General features: G+C 46.6%; 1 protein-coding gene across 1 annotated transcript in view; it reads left to right on the top strand.

The window, feature by feature from the left end:
* Positions 1–17945, top strand: part of LOC123744717 (keratin-associated protein 10-4) — a 39066-nt gene extending 21121 nt beyond the window's left edge. Inside the window, exons 13-14 of the mRNA XM_045724370.1 lie at positions 147–393; positions 17791–17945. Of these exons, the coding sequence (XP_045580326.1) occupies positions 147–393; positions 17791–17797 (254 nt within the window). The 3' untranslated portion in view covers positions 17798–17945. The remainder of the gene's footprint in view (positions 1–146; positions 394–17790) is intronic.
* The last annotated feature ends 4326 nt before the right edge of the window (positions 17946–22271 follow it).

Below are 22271 nucleotides of genomic sequence, written 5' to 3'. Positions count from 1 at the left end.
TTAAAATAAAGTGGTGATCCTAACTGACCTAAGACAGGGAATTCTTACTAGGATTAAATGTCAGGAAAAGTGAAAAACTGAGTTTAAATGTATTTGGCTGACTCTGTACAGTGGCTTCACAAAGCTGATCTGAATTTTGTGTCCAGTTCTGCTAGGGACAGTGGAGACTGTGTCTATGAAGATGAACGAGCGGTCCATCGTGATGCTAAACGCCATGTCTGTGCAGGCCTCACGTGGCAATGTCAACGCCCTGCCTTCCCCTCTGTACCACACATTACCCGACCACTGCAGCTTCCCTGAACTGGTGCCGGGCAACACTTACATCTGGGTGAAAACAGGATTCATCTCTGATCTCAGCGATCATTCCTCCCCTCTCCATTCCATCCTTTCCAGGTGTTGAACCTTTATCCAGCCCAGAGGAAAGAAGCCCAACCCTCTCAACATAATGTGAATTCTGGGTATTTCCATAGCCTATTGTTGAGAAATCTGGTATGTTAACTGATGATAAGCTTAAAACTAGCATCTTTATAGTCTCTAATGAGCCATATCTCTGGATAATGTGTCAGTCTGGGTGTTCTGTAATATCACAAAATACTGACAACATTTTGTGTTGCTTTAAAGATGCAATTGGTGCATCCATTTCTGGACTTTCACATTAGTGCATTCGGAAAGTATTCAGACCTTGACTTTTTCCACATTTTGTTATGTTACAGCCTCATTTTAAAATTGATTGAATAGTTTTTCCCCCTCATCAATCTACAGACAATACCCCATAATGACAAAGCAAAAACAGCTGTTTTTTTGTATTTGGGAGTTTCTCCCATTCTTCTCTGTAGATCCTGTCAAGTTCTGTCAGGTTGGATGGGGAACATCTTCAGAGATGTTCAATCGGGTTCAAGTACAGGCTCTGATTGGATCACTCAAGGACATTAAGAGACTTGTCCCGAAGCCTCTCCTGCGTTATCTTGGCTGTGTTGTTCGGGTCGCTGTCGTTTTGGAAGGTGAACCTTCGCCCCAGTCTTAGGTCCTGAGCAGGTTTTCATCAAGGATCTCTCTGTACTTTGCTCCATTCATATTTGCCTCGATACTGACTAGTCTTCCAGTCCCTGCTGCTGAAAAACATCCCCACAGCATAATGCTGCCAAATCAAAGTCAAATTTTATTGGTCACATACACATATATTGCAGGTGTAGAGAAATGCTTGCCACCACCATCATGCTTCAACGTAGGGATGGTGCCAGGTTTCCTCCAGACGTGACAATTGGCATTCAGGCCAAATAGTTAAATCTTGGTTTCATCAGACCAGAGAATCTTGTTTCTCATGGTCTGAGAGTCCTTTAGGTGCCTTTTGGCAAACTCCAAGTGGGCTGTCGTGTGCCTTTTACTGAGGAGTGGCTTCCATCTGGCCACTCTACCATAAAGGCCTGATTGGTGGAGTGCTGCAGAGATGGATGTCCTTCTGGAAGGTTCTCCCATCTCCACAGAGGAGCTCTGTCAGAGTGACCATCGGGTTCTTGGTCACCTCCCTGATCAAGGCCCTTCTCCTCAGATTGCTCAGTTTGGCCGGGCAGCCAGCTCTAGGAAGAGTCTTGTTGGTTCCAATCTTCTTCCATTTAAGAATGATGGAGACCACTGTGTTCTTGGGGACCTTCAATGCTGCAGAAACTTTTGGTACCCTTCCCCAGATCTGTGCCTCGACACAATACTGTCTCAGAGCTCTCTGGACTATTCCTTCAACCTCATGAGTTGGTTTTTGCTCTGACATGCATTGCCAACTGTGGGACCTTATATAGACAGGTGTGTGCCTTTCCAAATCATGTCCAATCCAATCAAGTTGTAGAAACATCTCAAGGATGATCAATGGAAACAGGATGCACCTAAACTCAATTTCGAGTCTCATAGGCAAGGGTCTTATTACTTATGTAAATAACGTATTTCTGTTTTTTGTTTTTACTAAATTTGCAAACCATTTAAAAACCTGTTTTTCGCTTTGTCATTATGGGGTTTTGTGTGTAGATTGATATTTTTATTTTATTTAATCCATTTTAGAATAAGGCTGTAACGTAACAACATTTGGAAAAAGTCAAGGGGTCTGAATACTTTCCGAATGCACTGTATATATATAAAAAATGTGTGTGTGTGTATCTATCTATCTATCTATCTATCTATCTATCTATCTATCTATCTATCTATCTATCTATCTATCTATCTATCTATCTATCTATCTATCTATCTATCTATCTATCTAGCAGCAGCACTATCAAGGTTATTTCCACCCTAAGCTGAGACGACGAGCAAATAATTAGTTTTTAGATTTTACAGCACCTTACACAACATGTATCTGCTCATTTCCCTAATCACCCCATTCACTCTGTCCAATTTGAAATATAGTTGAGTAGTGGAGACCGGAGTCTATCAAACTTGGGCTGTCTCTTGCTGAGGTCATAAGTGAGCTTTTCAAGAGGGAGAAAGTCAACAATCTGGTCAATCCACATTTTAAATGTAGGAGAGGTATTAGAGGCCCACAATACAAGAATACATTTCTTAGCAAAGTATGTAATAGTCATCAGCAAATTTTCTCTCTCAGGATCAAGAACAAAGTCCTGCTGGGCATTAAGAAGATAAATACACGGGGTCATATCAAACTGTACATCTAGTATTTTCTGTGCAGCAGTATGTATAGATTGCCAGATTTTGGCAATCTCTCTACAGCTCCAAAATACATGCATATAGGTTCCACTTTCAGAGGTACATCTTTTACAGTTAGGAGAAATGTCTGTTTTCATTCTATGGAGTCTCAAAGGAGTGTAATAAAATTTGTACAAAAATTTGTAATTCGATTATTTAATTTTTACATTAGTAGAGGAGCAGTATACCCTGTCGCAAACTTCCGTCCATAACTCATCACTGATATTCAGACCAAGGTCCTTTTCCCAGATTATTTTCAAAGGAGTAAAGGAGGTGTCCACTTTCTCAGAAAGGAGTCTATAGATATAAGATATTTTGCCTTTAATGGATTGTGCTGTGACAAGAAGAGTTTCAACTTCATTCAACTGAGTTCTAAAGCTCCTCTTGGAAGTAAATGAGGAAATGACATGTCTAATTTGAAGAGATTTCAAAAAATGGGATCTTGGCACATTGAATTCACTGCAGAGCTCTTGAAAGGATTTCAGTGTAGTGGTTTCTGATGAAATAGGTCTGAAAAGGTCCTGATTCCTAACCCATTGATTCTTAAAGAATATAATTTGTCTCATGGGTTTAGTTCAACACTGGTTACATTTCTCCAGACCCATCCCTCAGCTGTTTACCAAAGACAATAGCGGGGTGTACCTGCAGATTTGTTGCCTGAACATTTGTTTGAACTACAGATTGCCCCTTTAATGGTGCTAGGTTAATAAAAATATTTTCTTAGAGTACCACAGTATGAGTCATTATACCCATTAAACCTATTTTAGAAACTCTTAAAATAAGGGATGTGTTTTGTGGCGTCATGTTTTGATAACCATGCCATGATGCTCTGGATGAGACTGCCGAATCGAGGAAAAGGTAAGAATTTCTGCATTAACCATCTGTTAACTAAATTTAGTAAGGAATAAATTGGCAAAATATCCTTAAGTTGACAATTCTGTGAACTGTCATGGACATGTTTGAAATGTACACAATAGCTGTTAGCAAAGGTGTCATCTAAAGATGACATGCAGGAACTTGCAGGGATTTGTAGTCTTGCATGATGTCTACTTTGATGCTAATTATCATTTTAAAAATCTGAGAATAAATAGAACCGAATATATTGATAAGTCACCTTGTCCGAGAGAGATTTACACGGTTAATAAAGTGTCACGCCCAGATAAGCCTACACAAAACACAGCCCTTATTTTAAGTGTTTCTAAAATCCCTTATGGGAATAATAAATGGTGGAAAACCGATTGGAACCATTTCCCTGTTTGACCGCTAGGTTTTCTGGGTATATGACTCATCCACTATGGGGCTCTATGGCTATTCCCTCCAAATCCATACTGAAGCCATTTCTTCACTGAATGTTAATGCTTCGTTCAATGTGACACTAACATCGTAGGCGTAAACCTGTCTATGAAGTGATTGCACCACGTTGTGAAACAACAGGAAATAAAGCCTATTTTTAAGCAAGTATTTGTGTAGGTGTGTAACTTTACCGCGGGTTGCCTTTATGCCAGCGTTTCCCAAACTGGGTCCTGGGCACCCCAAGGGGTGCATGTTTTGGTTTTTGCCCTAGCACTACACAGCAGATTCAAATAATCTAAGCTTGATGATTAGTTATTTGAATCTGCTGGGAAGTGCTATGGAAAAAAACAAAATGTGTAGCCCTTGGGGTCCCCAGGACCGAGTTTGGGAAACACTGCTTTATGCTATTCCACATACAGTGAGTGTACAAAACATCATGAACACCTGCTCTTTCCATGACAGACTGGGTGAATCCAGGTGATGTCACTTGTTAAATCCTCTTCAATCAGTAGATGAATGGGAGGATACAGGTTAAAATATATTTTTACGGCATGGATTGTGTTTATGTGCCATTGAGGGTGAATGGGCAAGACAAAAGATTTGAGTGCCTTTGAACGGGTTATGGTGTTTGAGTGGCAAGAACTGCAACACTGCTGGGTTTTTCTCACTCAAAAGTTTCCTGTGTGTATCAAGAATGGTCCACCACCAAAGGACATCCAGGCAACTTGACAACTGTGGGAAGAATTGGAGTCAGCATTGCCCAGCATCTCTGTGAATGCTTTCGACACCTTGTAGCGTCCATGCACCTACGAATTGAGGCTGTTCTGAGGGTGGGTTGTTAATGTCTTAGGTGTTCTTAATGTTTTGTAGACTCGGTGTATGTCAAGGTGGTCCTGCTTTGTGTGTGAATATATTAAACAATTCATAAATCAAAAGTCCAGGCAAAGACTTGTAAATCAGCCATTGGTAGACATTTTGACATCAGTATTAACATTACAAGCTGAGATTCTGTTGTTTCAGAACATACAAAATAAATTCAAATGACTGAAAAACAGAAATCAAGTCATTCATATATTTATATTAATACCTACAAGGTTGTTGTTTTTTTTGCTCAAGTTTGGAACATCGAACATTTGTTTAAAAATGGAGGGTAGTCTGACTTTCGTGGGTAGCAAGGCCGGCCCTACCATTAGGCAAGATTAGGCCGTCGCCTATGGCGGCACTTGAATTTGAGGCGACATTTTGACAATTGGCTGCCGCCTTGCGGCGCCCCTGATTGTCTACTTCGCCGCCCGCGGAACCCCAGCCATGGGGTGCAGTTCCCGCCCTCACCCCATTCCCGCTTCTCCCGAAGTTCACTCCCACTATCCTTGGTAGCTATGGTGATGAATGTGTTTATATGGGATTATCCAATTGTGAAACAATAATAAAAATGAATCCGCCAAATAAGTGATTCTATATATTTTTTTACATTTGTGTGTGACGAAGACGATTATTGATTAAGGCAGCAGCCTAAACTAGCCTGTTAACGTTAGCTAGCTACTACTAGTGGATATAATTTTAGCTAAAAGTAATCTATAGAGATTTGAAACAATTTGCTACCACGTCTAAGAAACAAAAACTATCAGGAAGCAAATATTTTTTTTTAAACAATGAGAAAAGAGGCACAATCTCTGGACCAAAGAAATTCGCTGGTGAAATGTATCAGTGTGCAGCAATGTCCATCAGCCGGTGTGGAGAATGACAAGCCTACGAGAACAGGCTTTTCATACGACGAGCCCCCATTCACTGATTCTAGCAGGGAAGAGGGCGAACCGGAGGAGTCCGAGCCATGCACTTCCACCGATGATGACAGCTCTCTGGCTGGACAAGAACAGGTGGTCGCACCAGGCGTAGCCACACCTCCAAACAATGCTGGCGAAGACCCTACTATCTTGGACCCAGATTCGTCGCTCCCTGTCCCCGATGGCAGTTGTGGTGCTGCTGCTAAATCCGAGGGTAGCCTAGTGGTTAGAGCGTTGGGCTAATAACCGAATGGTTGCAAGTTCAAATCCCCGAGCTGACGGGGTACAAATCTGTCGTTCTGCCCCTGAACAAGGCAGTTAACCCACTGTTCCTAAGCCGTCATTGAAAATAAGAATTTGTTATTAGCTGACTTGCCAAGTTAAATAAAGGTATTGTAATGACCTGACTAGATCATGAAGGAACAATTGTCCAGACAGAGGATGGAGTTAACGAATGGACGGTTTATTAACACAACTTAACACAGGCTACTGTTTGGCCGTAGCCCACGCCAAATAAATGAAAGGTACACTACAAACCAACCGTGACCTTCTCTTGTGAAGCCCAGACATAAGAGAGAGAACAATGGCTAAACCCGGTCTTAACTTCCAATGCTCCATCCCCCTGCCCAACCCCCATTCATGCCACTCCGCCAACCACCAGGCTGCCCGGTATCCAAACATTCCGGGCATTCCCGTGATTGGCAGATAGCAGGTTGATTGGCATGACCCCGCGAACACTGGTAAGTACGACACAACCCACTAATAGCCTAACACATAACCCACAACTGTCTGTGCGGGTCGCTACACAGCCCCCCCACCACAAAGTCCCTCGTCCCCGAGGGAACAAACAAAGTCTCTGAAGCGACCCGGAGGTCTCCTTTGCCTGCGTGGCCGTGATGGTCGCAGAGTGTCCAGATGTGAAACAGGGGGCTCCATCCGTGGCAGGGGGCTGCCCCTCTGGGACCCAGGGGATGAAGGAAGGGATATGGGAGACAAGGAAGCGGGAACGGGGAATACAGTCCGTGGCACCGGGGAACCACGCGGTGACACAGGGAGGGAGACGGGGAGTGGGCCGTCTGGAGCCTTGTCGACGGCACCTGGGGGTGGGTGCCTGGAGAATGTCCTTGCCAGAGAGGGGAATTGTGGGGGTCCCTGGGGTTTGGGGAGAAGCGGCCCCTCTGTATGGGGCTAACCTGTCCCGGTGCAGTGCCACCTTTCTCCCCCTGGAAGGAAGCTGCACCCGGTACACAACCTCCCCTACCCTCTCCAGGACGCTGCAGGGCCCCACCCAGTGACTGTCCAACTTGGGGCATCTGCCTTTTTTCCTTAGGGGGCTGTAGACCCAGACCAGCTCCCCAGCCACAAAGTGCCTTCCTCGGGTGTGCACGTCATAGTTCCTCTTCTGCCTCACACCTGCATTCACCAGCTGCTCTCTGGCGAAGTTGTGGGCTGTCTCCAGGCGGTCCTGGAGTCTCCGGGCATACTCCGGCCCCGGGGGAACATGAGGGCTATCCAGGGGCCGACCAAACGCCATCTCCGCAGGGGTGCGGATCTCTCTCCCCAGCATGAGGAGGGCAGGCGTGCAGGAGGTGGAGTCTTGGACAGCGGAACGGCATGCCATGAGGACCATAGGCAGGTGCTTGTACCAGTCACGCTGGTGTTTGGCAGAGACGATGGCCAGCTGCTGTCCAAGCGTTTTGTTGAAGCGTTCCACAAGGCCATCACTTTGAGGATGGAGAGGAGTAGTGCGGGTCTTGTGCATACCCAGCCTCTCACACATGGTGGCGAACACACGGGACTCAAAGTTTCTGCCTTGGTCGCTGTGGATGGACTCCGCAGCTCCAAACCTGCTGAACATCCCCGCTGTCAGGGCGTCGACGATGGTCTCTGCCTCCTGGTCAGGCAGAGCATAGGCCTCAGGCCATTTTGTGAAATAGTCCATAGCCGTGAGCACCCAGCGGTTTCCACTGTCTGTGGTGGGGAACGGCCCAACTACATCCACTCCCACCCTCTCCATGGGAGCCCCCACTGGGAACTGTTGGAGCTGAGCATGAGAGCGGCCTGGGGGGCCCTTTCTCGCTGTGCAGTTGTCACAGCGGCGGCAAAAGTCCTCCACATCCCTCTTGTGCTGCCCCCAGTAAAAGCCCTGACGGAGGCGGCGGAGTGTTTTTGTGACCCCAAAGTGTCCAGTCCCCACCCCCCCATGAGTACTCTGGAGCACCGCCTCCCGCAATGCTTTTGGGACCACCACCTGCCACCTCTCCTCTCCCGTAGCTGACTCCTTCCATGCCCGCTGTAGCACGCCATCAGCCAGCCGCAGTCTCTCAAACTTTGACCACAACCCTTTGGTCGCGAGTGAGAGCACTGTCACCTCTTCCCATGGTGGCCTCACCTGTGCCTCTACCCACTGTAGCACTGGCTGTAGGTCTGCGTCCTGTCCCTGCTGCTGCCCCCATTCAGCCAGGTCGACAGTCTGCAGCTCACAGCAGACAGGGCCGCTCACCCGACACACTGTGGCACAGACCCCCTCCTCTGCACTCAGCGCTCTCTCCCGTCCCTCTCTCTGTTCACAGTGGCGGCAGCCATCTGCAGTACAGGGCCGACGGGACATGGCGTCGGCGTTGGAGTGGCGTGCCCCTGCCCTGTGCACCACTGTGAAGTCATACGGCTGAAGCTCCTCCAACCAGCGTGCCACCTGCCCCTCTGGTTCTCTGAACGACATGAGCCACTGGAGAGCAGAGTGGTCAGTCCTCACAGTAAATGGCAGGCCACCCAGGTAGTACTTGAAGTGTTTGATGGAAGCCACAACAGCCAAGAGCTCCCGCCAGGTGACACAGTAGCGGCGCTCATGTTTGTTAAATGTTCTGCTGAAGTACGCCACCACTCTCTCCCCCTCTGGCCCCACCTGGGCCAGCACCACACCCATGCCCACATTGCTCGCGTCTGTGTCCAGGATAAAGGGCAAGGTGAGGTCAGGGGGGGCGAGCACAGGGGCCTCGATTAGTGCACATTTGAGGGTGTTGAAGGCCTCCTCACACTCCACTGTCCAAGTGAAGGCCTTGTCCTTCGGCAGGAGGCGGTTCAGGGGAGCAGCGACGCTTGAGAAGCCCCGTACAAACCTCCTGTAGTACGAGGCCAGGCCCAGGAAGCTCTTCAGCTGACGCTGGTCGGTGGGGGTGGGCCAGTCTCGGACAGCCCCCACCTTGTCCTCCATGGTGCTGATCCCCTCCTTCCCCACTCGGTGGCCCAGGAAGGACACCTCTCTCCTCATGAAGTGGCACTTCTCGGGGTGGAGCTTCAGACCTGCGGCAGCCACCCGCTCCAGCACACTCCGTAGCGCCACCAGGGCTGACTGGAAGGAGCTGCCATGGGCCAGGATGTCATCGAGGTATACCAGACACTGCTGTCGGGGGATGCCATCCAGCACCCTGTCCATCAAACGCTCAAAAGTAGCTGGAGCGTTGCACAGGCCGAAGCACAGGACCTTGAACTGCCAGTGTCCTCTGTTAGTGGAGAACGCAGTTTTGGCTCTGGCCTCTGGGGAGAGGGGCACCTGCCAGTAGCCACTGCGGAGGTCTAGTGAGGAGAACCAGGAGGACCCCCTAACCAGGTCCAGCGACTCATCGATACGTGGTATGGGGTATGAGTCCTTCCTGGTTACCTCATTCAGCCGCCTGTAGTCCGCACAGAACCTCAGCTTGCCCCACTTCTTAGGAACCATGACAACCGGCGCCACCCAGGGGCTGTCTGAGGGCTCGATGAAGTCTGCCCGCTGCATCTCCAACACAGCCTTGTCTGCCGCCTCCTGGCGTGCCAGCGGGATACGGCGGGTCGCATCTTGATGGGTCGAGCATCACCTGTGTCGATCTCATGCTGCACCAGATGAGTCTGACCCACCTCTTCCTCACTCAGCGCAAAGCTGTCTCTGAATTCAAACAGCAACTGCCACAACCGTTCCTGCTGCTCAGGGTTAAGACCAACACAGTTCCTCCCCCATATCTCCCTCACTGCAGACAGTGTCCTCTCCTCTCCCATCTGGGGTAGCTGGGCTGGGGGGGGAGCGGCCCGGGCTCACGGAGGGCTGTGTCGTGGGGGTAACTGGGGGAATGTAACACACAGCCGTAGGTGACAGGGGGGCTGGAGAAAAGTCACACACAGATGTGGGGGAGGGGGGGGCAGCCATGAGTCTCTGCTGCTTTAACTGTTGGAGTAAAGGGTTTGTTGGGTTGAGTGTATGTGATATTAGGGGGGGGCCATGGTGACTGCAGGCCCTCCCTGATGTGTGCCCCCATTTAGGTCTAACTGGCAGCCTGTGCTCCTAAGAAAGTCCAACCCCAGGATACAAGGGTCCTCCAGGATACAAGGGTCCTGCACAGCCGCCACCCACACAGGATGACGCACAGTCCTGCCCCCTACTGTCAGAGTCATTATTCCCTTCCCTTTCATGGGTGCCAGCTCACCTGTGACTGTGCGGAGCTGCACAGTTGTGGGCTCACACTGAATCCAACCTGGTACAATATCTGGCCTCACCAGGGTTACTGTGGACCCAGTGTCCACCAGGGCAGAGCAGGGCACCCCCTCCACAGTGACAGGGAAATGACAAAAGTCCCCAACACAGGTCCGGCCCACCACGACAACAGGCTCCGTCCGCTTGCCCACGTCTGCTTCTGGGGGAAGTGGAGCCTTGCTTCCCCGTCTGGGCCGGTGGGCTCAACCTGAAGAAGATGGTGGTGGTTGGGATAGAAAGCCAGGGGTCCGCACTACCCGGTCAACGCGGACCCCGAGCCGTTTCCCTGAGCTCCGGGGAACTTGGGGCAATCTCGGCGCAGATGGCCTGTCTGGCCACAACCCCAGCAGACCCGGGGACCCCGGCGTGTGTTTCGTTCCACCTGTAGCGACACAGCACGAATGAGTTCTGTCATATCAGCCACGCATGCAGGCTTTTCCGGCTCTGGGCTGCTCTGCCCCCCAGCTCTCTAAGAGGGTCTGCCTCCCTGCGCCCCCACCAAAGACCCAGCTGAAGCCCCAGCCCACACCAGCTCCCTCTCCAAAGCCATCTCCAAGGCTATCTGCAATGACTCAGGATGAGCCAGCTGGGTCTGTATGCGCAGGTCCGTAGGAGAAAGCGCCTGTATGAACTGGTCCCGTGCTAGCTCGCTCTGCACGTAGGGGGGCATGTGAGCATATGCCCGCCGAGAGAGGCTCTCAATGTCATTAGCTAGCACCCGTAGAGGCTCTCCAGGCTGCCTGCGTCTATTACTCAGTTCGGAGCGCAGCAGCCCGGGCTGTACACACTGTCCAAAGCGCCTCCTCAGTGCTCCCACTAAGGCACCATAATCGCGTCTGTCCTCGGGGCTAATCAATAACAAACAGGCCAGAGCATCATCCGTCAGGCATAAAGCCAACTGCAGTGCCCTATCTTCATTCGACCACCCCCTAAAATGAGCTAACAGTTCAAACTGAGCATGAAAAGCTTCCCAATCCGCCTTACCGGAATACTTTGGGGTCTTAACGGATACGGACGCAGCCAGGGGCTGGGCGCCGCCATGTTTGTTTACATTCCGAGCCCCAGATTCCTCGTCCCGCCGCGTCCCACTGCTCCAGCGAAACGAGGCCCGCCATGCATTTATGAAAGCACTTGTTTCCAAAGCTCAAATGATCTTACTCTGTTTTACAGGTCTACAGGAATATTAAAAAACATGTTAAATATGTTCTATAAAAGTGTTATTTTTATTGTAATTGTAACAATAATGGGATCGTACATTGTGTGATAACAGGTGGGATATTATTAATAAGAAACGTGTTTTCCTACTATAGGCACTAGGTTGCACAGTGACAGCAACGATGTAACTCTCCGATGCAGGGGTTAAAGTAAAATTCCCTTCTGCCTGGTAAGGGACCTCCTATATGTGCACGCGGCCACCAAATTGTTTTATGGGCATAAACATAGAATTACATAGATAATTTGAGCTTATTTCTTCATCTTCCAAAAAAGAAGTGTTAAGCCTAACTGTTTGACAGAGACAATTAACATATCCATAGATGTTGGTCAAATACTCCAATACTGTCGCATGCACTGATTAAATACCTCGGTGTCTGGGAAGGGCTTGGTGTGTTTGACTAAAACCAGGGCTCCAATTGACTGAGGGTATCACATACCGTTTGTTAAAGAAACTCTATTGTTTGCTTTATATTTTGAAATAAATACAAAAAACCTATCCAGATTATATCAAGTGTTCTATAACAATGCTTAACTCGGTGATGCCTTATGGTAGAAATAAGTTCCAAAATTCCCGCGAAAGACGTGACTCCGATGCATACGGGGATATATTGATTCCTCACTATGACAATCTGAAGCTAAACTGCAGCCTATAATATTCGAGGAGATTGTCTCGCCTAGGGCGGCAGAACGTCCAGGACCGGCCCTGAAGGGTAGGGTTAGACAGGTCATCCATCTCTTTGGAATTTTATTTTGATTTCACCTTTATTTAACCAGGTAGGCCAGTTGAGAACAAGTTCTCATTTACAACTGCGACCTGGCCAAGATAAAGCAAAGCAGTGCGACAAAAACAACAACACAGAGTTACACATAAACAAACGTACAGTCAATAACAAAATAGAAAATAAAAATAGAAAAATCTATGTACAATCGGTGCAAATGTAGAAGAGTAGGGATGTAGGCAATAAATAGGCCATTGAAGCGAAATAATTACAATTTAGAATTAATACTGGAGTGAAAGATGTGCAGATGAAGATGTGCAAGTAGAGATTTATTTTTGATTTTATCTTTATTTAACCAGGTAGGCTAGTTGAGAACAAGTTCTCATTTACAACTGCGACCTGGCCAAGATAAAGCAAAGAAAGCAGTGCGACACAAACAACAACACAGAGTTACACAAGGAATAAACAAACATACAGTCAATAATACAACAGTGTGTGCAAATGAGGTAGGATAAGAGGGGTGAGGCAATAAATAGGCCATAGTGGCGAAATTATTACAGTATGGCAAATTAAACACTGGGGTGATAGATGTGCAGAAGATGAGTGTGTAAGTAGAGGTACAAGGGTGCAAAGGAGCAAAATAAATAACAATAAGGGGATGAGGTAGTTGGGTGTGCTATTTACAGATTGGCTGTGTACAGGTACAGTGATCGGTAAGCTGCTCTGACAGCTGATGCTTAAAGTTAGAGAGGGAGATATAGGGAGAGGGAGATAGAAAGGCGGATAGGTTGGTCATTGTTAATCATTCTTCTTCTCCTCCTCTGCTTTTTCAGTTATGGCGGCGACCTCCCCTGTGGCTGTGACCTTATTATAGGGAACTAGGGGTGTAATGTTCACTAAAACACATGGTTCGACACATGAAATGCCAAAAGTTACTGTAGCAACATTTTTGGCCATTTAAGAAAATACAAAGTGTTGGAATTCCTGATTCCATGTATGATAATGAGTCATATAATGGCTGATGAGAGCACACATCAGGAGTACCAACAATTACTCAACAACACTAAAATAAAGTGCATTATGCGTGTGAAATCAATATGTAATCATGGCTCAGACATTGTACATTACAGACACCTTCCTAATATTGAGTTGCACCCTTTTGCCCTCAGAACAGCCTGAATTAGTCAGGGCATGGACACTACATGGTGTCAAAAGCGTTCCATAGGGGTGCTGGCCCATGTGGACTCCAATGCTTCCCACAGTTGTGTCAGGTCAGTTGGATATCCTTTGGGTGGTGGACCATTGTTGATACACACGGAAAACTGGTGAGCGTAAAAAAAAACAGCAGCTTTGCAGTTCTTGACACAAACCGGTGCGCCTGGCACTTGCTACCATAACACGTTCAAATGCACTTAAATCTTTTGTCTTGCCCATTCACCCTCTGAATGGCACACATACACAATCCATGTCTCAATGGTCTCAAGAGTTGAGAACCCTTCTCTAACCTGCCTTCTCCCTTTCATCTACACCAAGGATGGGCCCGCGGACCAATTTGTAGCCGACTGACCAACTCAATCTGGGTCTCAACTTACTGTTAAGAGTTAGAATAATAGAAAACACAAGGTGCAATTTAAAATGTGATTGTGCATCAGTCACTCACTCAATTAGCCCATGTCAGCAAAGAAATGTTTGATTGGTAGGTTAGTCTAGCAGCCAACAAGGATGGGCCACTCTGTAGCAGGGATAGGCCACTCTGTAGCAGGGATGGGCCACTCTGTAGCAGGGATGGGCCACTCTGTAGCAGGGATGGGCCACTCTGTAGAAGGGATGGGCCACTCTGTAGCAGGGATGGGCCACTCTGTAGCAGGGATGGGCCACTCTGTAGAAGGGATGGGCCACTCTGTAGCAGGGATGGGCCACTCTGTAGCAGGGATAGGCCACTCTGTAGCAGGGATGGGCCACTCTGTAGCAGGGATGGGCCACTCTGTAGCAGGGATGGGCCACTCTGTAGCAGGGATGGGCCACTCTGTAGCAGGGATGGGCCACTCTGTAGCAGGGATGGGCCACTCTGTAGCAGGGATGGGCCACTCTGTAGCAGGGATGGGCCACTCTGTAGCAGAGATGGGCCACTCTGTAGCAGGGATGGGCCACTCTGTAGAAGGGATGGGCCACTCTGTAGAAGGGATGGGCCACTCTGTAGAAGGGATGGGCCACTCTGTAGCAGGGATGGGCCACTCTGTAGCAGGGATGGGCCACTCTGTAGCAGGGATGGGCCACTCTGTAGCAGGATTGGGCCACTCTGTAGAAGGGATGGGCCACTCTGTAGCAGGGATGGGCCACTCTGTAGCAGGGATGGGCCACTCTGTAGCAGGGATGGGCCACTCTGTAGCAGGATGGGCCACTCTGTAGAAGGGATGGGCCACTCTGTAGCAGGGATGGGCCACTCTGTAGAAGGGATGGGCCACTCTGTAGCAGGGATGGGCCACTCTGTAGCAGGGATGGGCCACTCTGTAGCAGGATTGGGCCACTCTGTAGAAGGGATGGGCCACTCTGTAGCAGGGATGGGCCACTCTGTAGCAGGGATGGGCCACTCTGTAGAAGGGATGGGCCACTCTGTAGCAGGGATGGGCCACTCTGTAGCAGGGATAGGCCACTCTGTAGCAGGGATGGGCCACTCTGTAGCAGGGATGGGCCACTCTGTAGCAGGGATGGGCCACTCTGTAGCAGGGATGGGCCACTCTGTAGCAGGGATGGGCCACTCTGTAGAAGGGATGGGCCACTCTGTAGCAGGGATGGGCCACTCTGTAGCAGGGATAGGCCACTCTGTAGAAGGGATGGGCCACTCTGTAGCAGGGATGGGCCACTCTGTAGCAGGGATGGGCCACTCTGTAGCAGGATTGGGCCACTCTGTAGAAGGGATGGGCCACTCTGTAGCAGGGATGGGCCACTCTGTAGAAGGGATGGGCCACTCTGTAGCAGGGATAGGCCACTCTGTAGAAGGGATGGGCCACTCTGTAGAAGGGATGGGCCACTCTGTAGAAGGGATGGGCCACTCTGTAGCAGGGATAGGCCACTCTGTAGCAGGGATAGGCCACTCTGTAGCAGGGATAGGCCACTCTGTAGCAGGGATGGGCCACTCTGTAGCAGGGATAGGCCACTCTGTAGCAGGGATGGGCCACTCTGTAGCAGGGATGGGCCACTCTGTAGCAGGGATGGGACACTCTGTAGCAGGGATGGGCCACTCTCTATCAGTGATCGGCAACTCCAGTCCTCTGGGGCCTGATTGGTGTCATACTTTTGCCCCAGCTAACACACCTGACTCCAACAATCAACTAATCATGATCTTCAGTTTAGAATGCAATTAGTTTAATCAGCTGTGTTAGATAAGGATGGGGAAAAGTGTGACACCACTCAGGCCCCGAGGACTGGAGTTGCCCATCACTGATCTGTAGTAAGCGCAACACATGGTGCATTGGCCAATTCATTGAGAACGTCGGCTTTAGCTTGCGTAGATAGAGCGGGTCCTAGCCGTTTGCTGAAATGGGTGCGAGAGAGGCCAATTTCGTAGTGGCTCAAGCACTTTCGTGAGGTGCTGCATCCCCATATTCTCAACAACCGAGAATGGGCGCATATCCATGGCTATAAACATACATATCTCTCGTTATTTCTTTGGCCCGGTTAGAATCAGTTGCAAAGGGCTGCATGAATGCAGAGGGGAGCAGTGGCAGTTCTAGACCATTTCAACTGGGGGGGCGAAGCTGGGGCCAGTTGTACTGTTAGACGGGCCAGTTACATTAGACGTTATTGTTGTCATATCGTTTTCTTCACTGCATTGCAGGCATTAGCAGGCTAAAGACCATGTTCATAATCATTAGTGTTCCCCGTTGCCTAATAACGGATGTAAAAAAAAGAACAAAAGCAAAAATTTGTTATGTAAAAATTATTTCATACTCCACATTTAGGGGGCCACAAGGTGGTCCAAAATGGTTGTCACAGGGGCACTGCCCCCCCCCAGAACCACCCCTAGAGGGGAGACCAAGTTGTGTTGATATTTTTTATTTCTGTCTTACTCCGGTGTAAATATGTCAACATGGCAGCTGCATAGGTTATTCTCGTTGAGTAGTGGAGACACACTCCTTCTGTCCATTGTCGTTGTAATCTACTGGGAAGCCAAAATGTTCCCAAACTGGAGATTTAAAGACTGTTGCAGTGCGTTCTGTGTGGTGCATACGTTGGATTTATCGGATTTATGCGTCAAACTGTATGTGTAGAAGGCTTGACAGAAATGGTAGCAGAAGGTAAATGTTGAACTTTTGTTGCACACGTATCCAGACGACGCTGTAGGTTTCTCTCCCTCGAAAAACAGACGGAAAGAATTCTGTTATTAAAGGGTTTTATTTATCACAATGTGGAAAGACTGATTGCCCCTGTATATAATGTGAAGTTATGAAACATGGAGTCCTTTCTTTGCTGACGTGAAGAAGAAACAGAGTCCAGTGACGATAATGGACGGGAAAAGTTTTAAGACCTGAGAAATTGTATTTGTTTTATGGAATGTACTAGTTTATTTAGGCAATTACATGTATTCGTTTAGGCTTGGCCTATTTAGTAGGCTATTTTTCAGGATAAAGCCATACTTGTCAGCATTAAGCTGAGTGGACGCCATAATTTGGGGCTTTGGATCAAAATAAATAATTACCGGTGTTTCTTTGAATAAGTACAAGAAACATTATTTCTGATTGTCTTTAAGAAATAAACATTTTGACCAAGTTAATCTGCTCATGTTGTATGTGTGTGTGTGTAAAATTATTTGTAATATTGTGGTAAATGAGATGAATCAAATTAATCCTTTTCATAATTAATCATCAGATTTGTGTTGGGAGCTGTAATTAGGGAACACCCGCCAACTGATTTTTTTGGGCCAAACTGTCTCCAATGTCGTTTTAGAGAATTTGGCAGTACATCCAACCGCCCTCACAACCACAGACCACATGTAACCACGCCAGCCCTGGATTTTTCGTGAGGTAGGGTGCTGAGAAGTATTTTTGTCTGGAATAAACCCCCTTTGTGGGGAAAAAGTCATTCTGATTGGCTGGCCCTCGCTCCCCAGTTACTCCCCTCCCAGGCTCACCCATGTCTTCAGCCCTGCTCAGTGATGTGAACTACATAGATTAGGGCCTAATGAATTGATTTCAATTGATTGATTTCTTTATATGAACTGTAGCTCAGTAAAATCATTGAAATTGCTGCACGTTCCGTTTATATTTTTGTTCATTATACTTTTGTTTTGAAAATGATATACAGTGGCTTCAAGATGCTGATCTGAAGTGTGTGTCCAGTTCTACTAGGGACAGTGGAGTGTGTCTATGAAGATGAACGAGTGGTCCATCGGGATGGTAAACGTCATGTCTTTGCTGGCCTCTCATGGCAATGTCAGCACCCTGCCTTCCCCTCTAGTCACATTACCCAAACACTGCAGCTCTGAACTGGTGCCAGGCAACACTTACATCTGAGTGAAAACAATACATTTTTCAGACACCATAACATTAATCTCTGACCTCAGCGATCATTCCATCCTTTCCAGGTGTTGAACCTTTATCCAGCCCAGAGGAAAGAAGCCCAACCCTCTCAACATAATGTGAATTCTGGGTATTTCCATAGCCTATTGTTGAGAAATCTGGTATGTTAACTGATGATAAGCTTAAAACTAGCATCTTTATAGTCTCTAATGAGCCATATCTCTGGATAAGCCATATTGTGTCAGTCTGGGTAGTGGTGTTCTGTAATATTACAAAATACTATATGTTTTGTTGCTTTAAAGATGCAATTGGTGCATCCATTTTTGGACTTATACATTAGCGCATTCAGAAGTATGCAGACCCCTTGACTTTTTCCACATTTTGTTACGTTACAGCCTTATTCTAAAATGGATTACATTTTCCCCTCATCAATCTACAGACAATACCCCATAAAGACAAAGCAAAAACAGGTTTTTAGAAATGTTTGAAAACAAAATTGATTTGAAATATCACATTTACATAGGTATTCAGACACTTGACTCAGTACTTTGCTGAAATCACCTTTGGCAGCGATTACATCCTTGAGTCTCCTTAGGTATGACGTTACAAGCTTGGCACACCTGTATTTGGGAAGTTTCTCCCATTCTTCTCTGCAGATCCGCTCAAGCTCGATCAGGTTAGATGGGGAGCGTCGCTGCACAGCTATTTTCAGGTCTCTCCAGAGATGTTCGATAGGGTTCAAGTACGGGCTCTGGCCGGGCCACTCAAGGACATACAGAGACTTGTCCCAAAGCCACTCCTGCCCTGTCTTGGCTGTGTGCTTACAGACGTTGTCCTGTTGGAACGTAAACCTTCGCCCCAGTCTGAGGTCCTGAGCAGGTTTTCATCAAGGATCTCTCTGTACTTTGCTCCGTTCATCTTTGCCTCGATCCTGACTAGTCTCCCAGTCCCTGCTGCTGAAAAACATCCCAACAGCATGGTGCTGCCACCACCATGCTTCACCGTATAGGATGGTGCCAGATTTCCTCCAGACGTGACGCTTGGCATTCAGGCCAGAGTTCAATCTTGGTTTCATCAGATCGGAGAATCTCGTCTCCCATGGTCTGAGTCTTTAGGTGCCTTTTGGCAAACTCCAAGCGGGCTGTCATCAGTAAAAGGCACGAGTGGCTTCCGTCTGGCCACTCTACCATAAAGGCCTGATTGGTAGAGTGCTGCAGAGATGGTTGTCCTTCTAGAACATTCTCCCATCTCCACAGAGGAACTAAACCTCTGTCAGAGTGACCATCGGGTTCTTGGTCATCTCCCTGACCAAGGCCCTTCTCCCACGATTGCTCAGTTTGGCCGGGCAGCCTTTTGGTACCCTTCCCCAGATCTGTGCAGACACAATCCTGTCTCTGAGCTCTACGGACAATTCATTTTGATCTTATGGCTTGGTTTTTGCTCTGACATGCACTGTCAACTATGTAAGGTGTGTGCCTTTCCAAATCATGTCCAATCAATTGAATTTACCACAGGTAGACTCCACTGAAGTTGTAGAAACATCAAGGATGATCAATGGAAACAGGATGCACCAGAGCTCAATTTCGAGTCATATAGCAGGGGGATCTGAATACTTATTTAAATATATATATTTAAATATATATCTACATATATCTATATATATATATATATATATCTACATATATCTATCACACACACTTATTTAAATATTTTATTTTGCAAGAATTTCTAAAAGCCTGTTTTTGCATTGTCATTATGGGGTATTGTGTGTAGATTGCTGGGAAATATTTTATTTAATCCCTTTTAGAATAAGGTCGTAATATAAGAAAATGTGGAAAAAGTCTAAAGGTTTCAATTATTTCTAAAGGCCCTACACGTGTGTGTACACACACACACAGTTGACTTCAGAAGTTTACATACACTTAGTTTGGAGTCATTAAAACTTGTTTATCAACCACTTCACAAATTTCTTGTTAACAAACTAGTTTTTATAAGTCGGTTAGGACATCTACTTTGTGCATGACAAGTAATTTTTTCAACAATTGTTTACCAATTATTTCACTTATAATTCACTATCACAATTCTAGTGGGTCAGAAGTTTACATACACTAAGTTGATTGTGCCTTTAAACAGCTTGGAACATTTCTGAAAATGATGTCATGGCTTTAGAAGCTTCTGATAGGCTTATTGACATAAAAGGAAAATCAAAATAAATCAGTCAAGACCTCAGAAAAACAATTGTAGACCTCCACAAGTCTGGTTCATTCTTGGGAGCAATTTCCAAACACCTGAAGGTACCACGTTCATCTGTACAAACAATGGCACGCAATTATAAACACCATGGGACCACGCAGCCGTCATACCACTCAGGAAGGAGACGCATTCTGTCTCATAGAGAGGAACGTACTTTGGTGCAAAAAGTGCAAATCAATCCCAGAATAACAGCAAAGGACCTTGTGAAGATGCTGGAGGAAACAGGTACAAAAGTATCTATATCCACAGTAAAACGAGTCCTATATCGACATAACCTTAAAGGCCGCTCAGCAAGGAAGAAGCCACTGCTCCAAAACCACCATAAAAAAGCCAGTCTATGGTTTGCAACTGCACATGGGGACAAAGATCGTACTTTTTGGAGAAATGTCCTCTGGTCTGATGAAACAGAAATAGAACTGTTTGCCAAAATGACCATCGTTATGTTTGGAGGAAAAAGGGGGACGCTTGCAAGCCGAAGAACACCATCCCAATCGTGAAGCATGAGGGTGGCAGCATCATGTTGTGGGGGTGCTTTGCTGCAGGAGGGACTGGTGCACTTCACAAAATAGATGGCATTATGAGGGACGACAATTATGTGGATATATTGAAGCAACATGTCAAGACATCAGTCAGGAAGTTAAAGCTTGGTCGCAAATGGGTCTTCCAAATGGACAATGACCCCAAGCATACTTCCAAAGTTGTGGCAAAATGGCTCAAGGACAACAAAGTCAAGGTATTGGAGTGGCCATCACAAAGCCCTGACCTCAACCCTATAGAAAATGTGTAGGCAGAACCGAAAAAGCGTGTGCGAGCAAGGAGGCCTACAAACCTGCCTCAGTTACACCAGCTCCGTCAGGAGGAATGGGACAAATTTCACCCATCTTATTGTGGGAAGTTTGTGGAAGGCTACCCAAAACATTTGACCCAAGTTAAACAATTTAAAGGCAATGCTACCAAATACTAATTGAGTGCATGTAAACTTCTGACCCAATGGGAATGTGATGAAAGAAATAAAAGCTGAAATAAATCACTATTTTTCTGACATTTCACATTCTTAAAATAGTGGTGATCCTAACTGACCTAAAACAATTAAATGTTACTTGGATTAAATGTCAGGAATTGTGAAAACTGAATTTAAATGTATTTGGCTAAGGTGTATGTAAACTTCCGACTTCAACTGTACATACATACACCCATTGATTCTTAAATAATATAATTTGTCTTCCGGGTTTATTTCAACAGTGGTTACATCCATACCTCAGCTGTTTACCAAAGACAGTAGCGGGGTGTACCTTCAAGCAAATGTCCAGGCAACATCTGAACTACAATTTGCCACTTTATATGGTGCTAGTTTAATGAAAATATTTTCTTAGAGTACTACAGTATGAGCAATAATACCCATAAAACCTATTCTAGAAACACTTAAAATAAGGGATGTGTTTTGTGAAGTCTTACCCTGGCGTCATGTTTTGATAACCATGCCATGATGCTCTGGATGTGACTGCCAAAACGAGGAAAAGGTACGAATTTCTGGATTAACCATCTTATCTAAATTTAGTAAGGAATAAATTGGCAAAATTTCCTTAAAATTTACAATTCTGAGAACTGTCTTGGACATGTTTGAAATGTACACAATACCTGTTAGCAAAGGTGTCATCTAAAGATGACATGCAGGAACTTGCAGGGATTTGTAATCTTGCATGTCGTCTACTTTGATGCTAATTAGCATTTTTAAAAGCTGAGAATAAATAGAGCCGAATATATTGATAAATTACCATGTCCGAGAGAGATTTACACGGTTAATAACTCATCACGCCCTGTTAAGCCTACACAGCCCTTAATTTAAGTGTTTCTAAAAATGAGAAAAATAAATAGTGGAAAAAACTAAGTATCTGTGTTGTTGTGTGACTTCACTGCGGGTTGCCTTTATGCCAGCGTTTCCCAAACGCAGTCCTGGGGACCAAAAGGGTGCATGTTTTGGTTTTTGCCCTAGCGCTACACAGCGGATTTAAATAATCTAAGCTTGATGATTAGTTGATTATTTGAATCAGCTGTGAAGTGCTATGGAAAAAAAACTAAAACAAGTACAGCCCTTGGGGTCCCCAGGACCTAGTTTGGGAAACACTGCTTTACGCCATCTCACACAACAGTTTCCCGTGTGTATCAAGAATAGTCCACCACCCAACTTGACAACTGTGGGAAGTATAGGAGTCAGCATTGGCCAGCATCCCTGTTCTACGCTTTTGACACCTTGTAGCGTCCATGCCCCAACAGTATGAGGCTGTTTGAGGGT

The sequence above is a fragment of the Salmo salar genome, chromosome ssa09, assembly GCF_905237065.1.
Source record: "Salmo salar chromosome ssa09, Ssal_v3.1, whole genome shotgun sequence".
NCBI lineage: Eukaryota > Metazoa > Chordata > Actinopteri > Salmoniformes > Salmonidae > Salmo > Salmo salar.
This window is presented reverse-complemented; position numbering and strand designations above follow the sequence as displayed.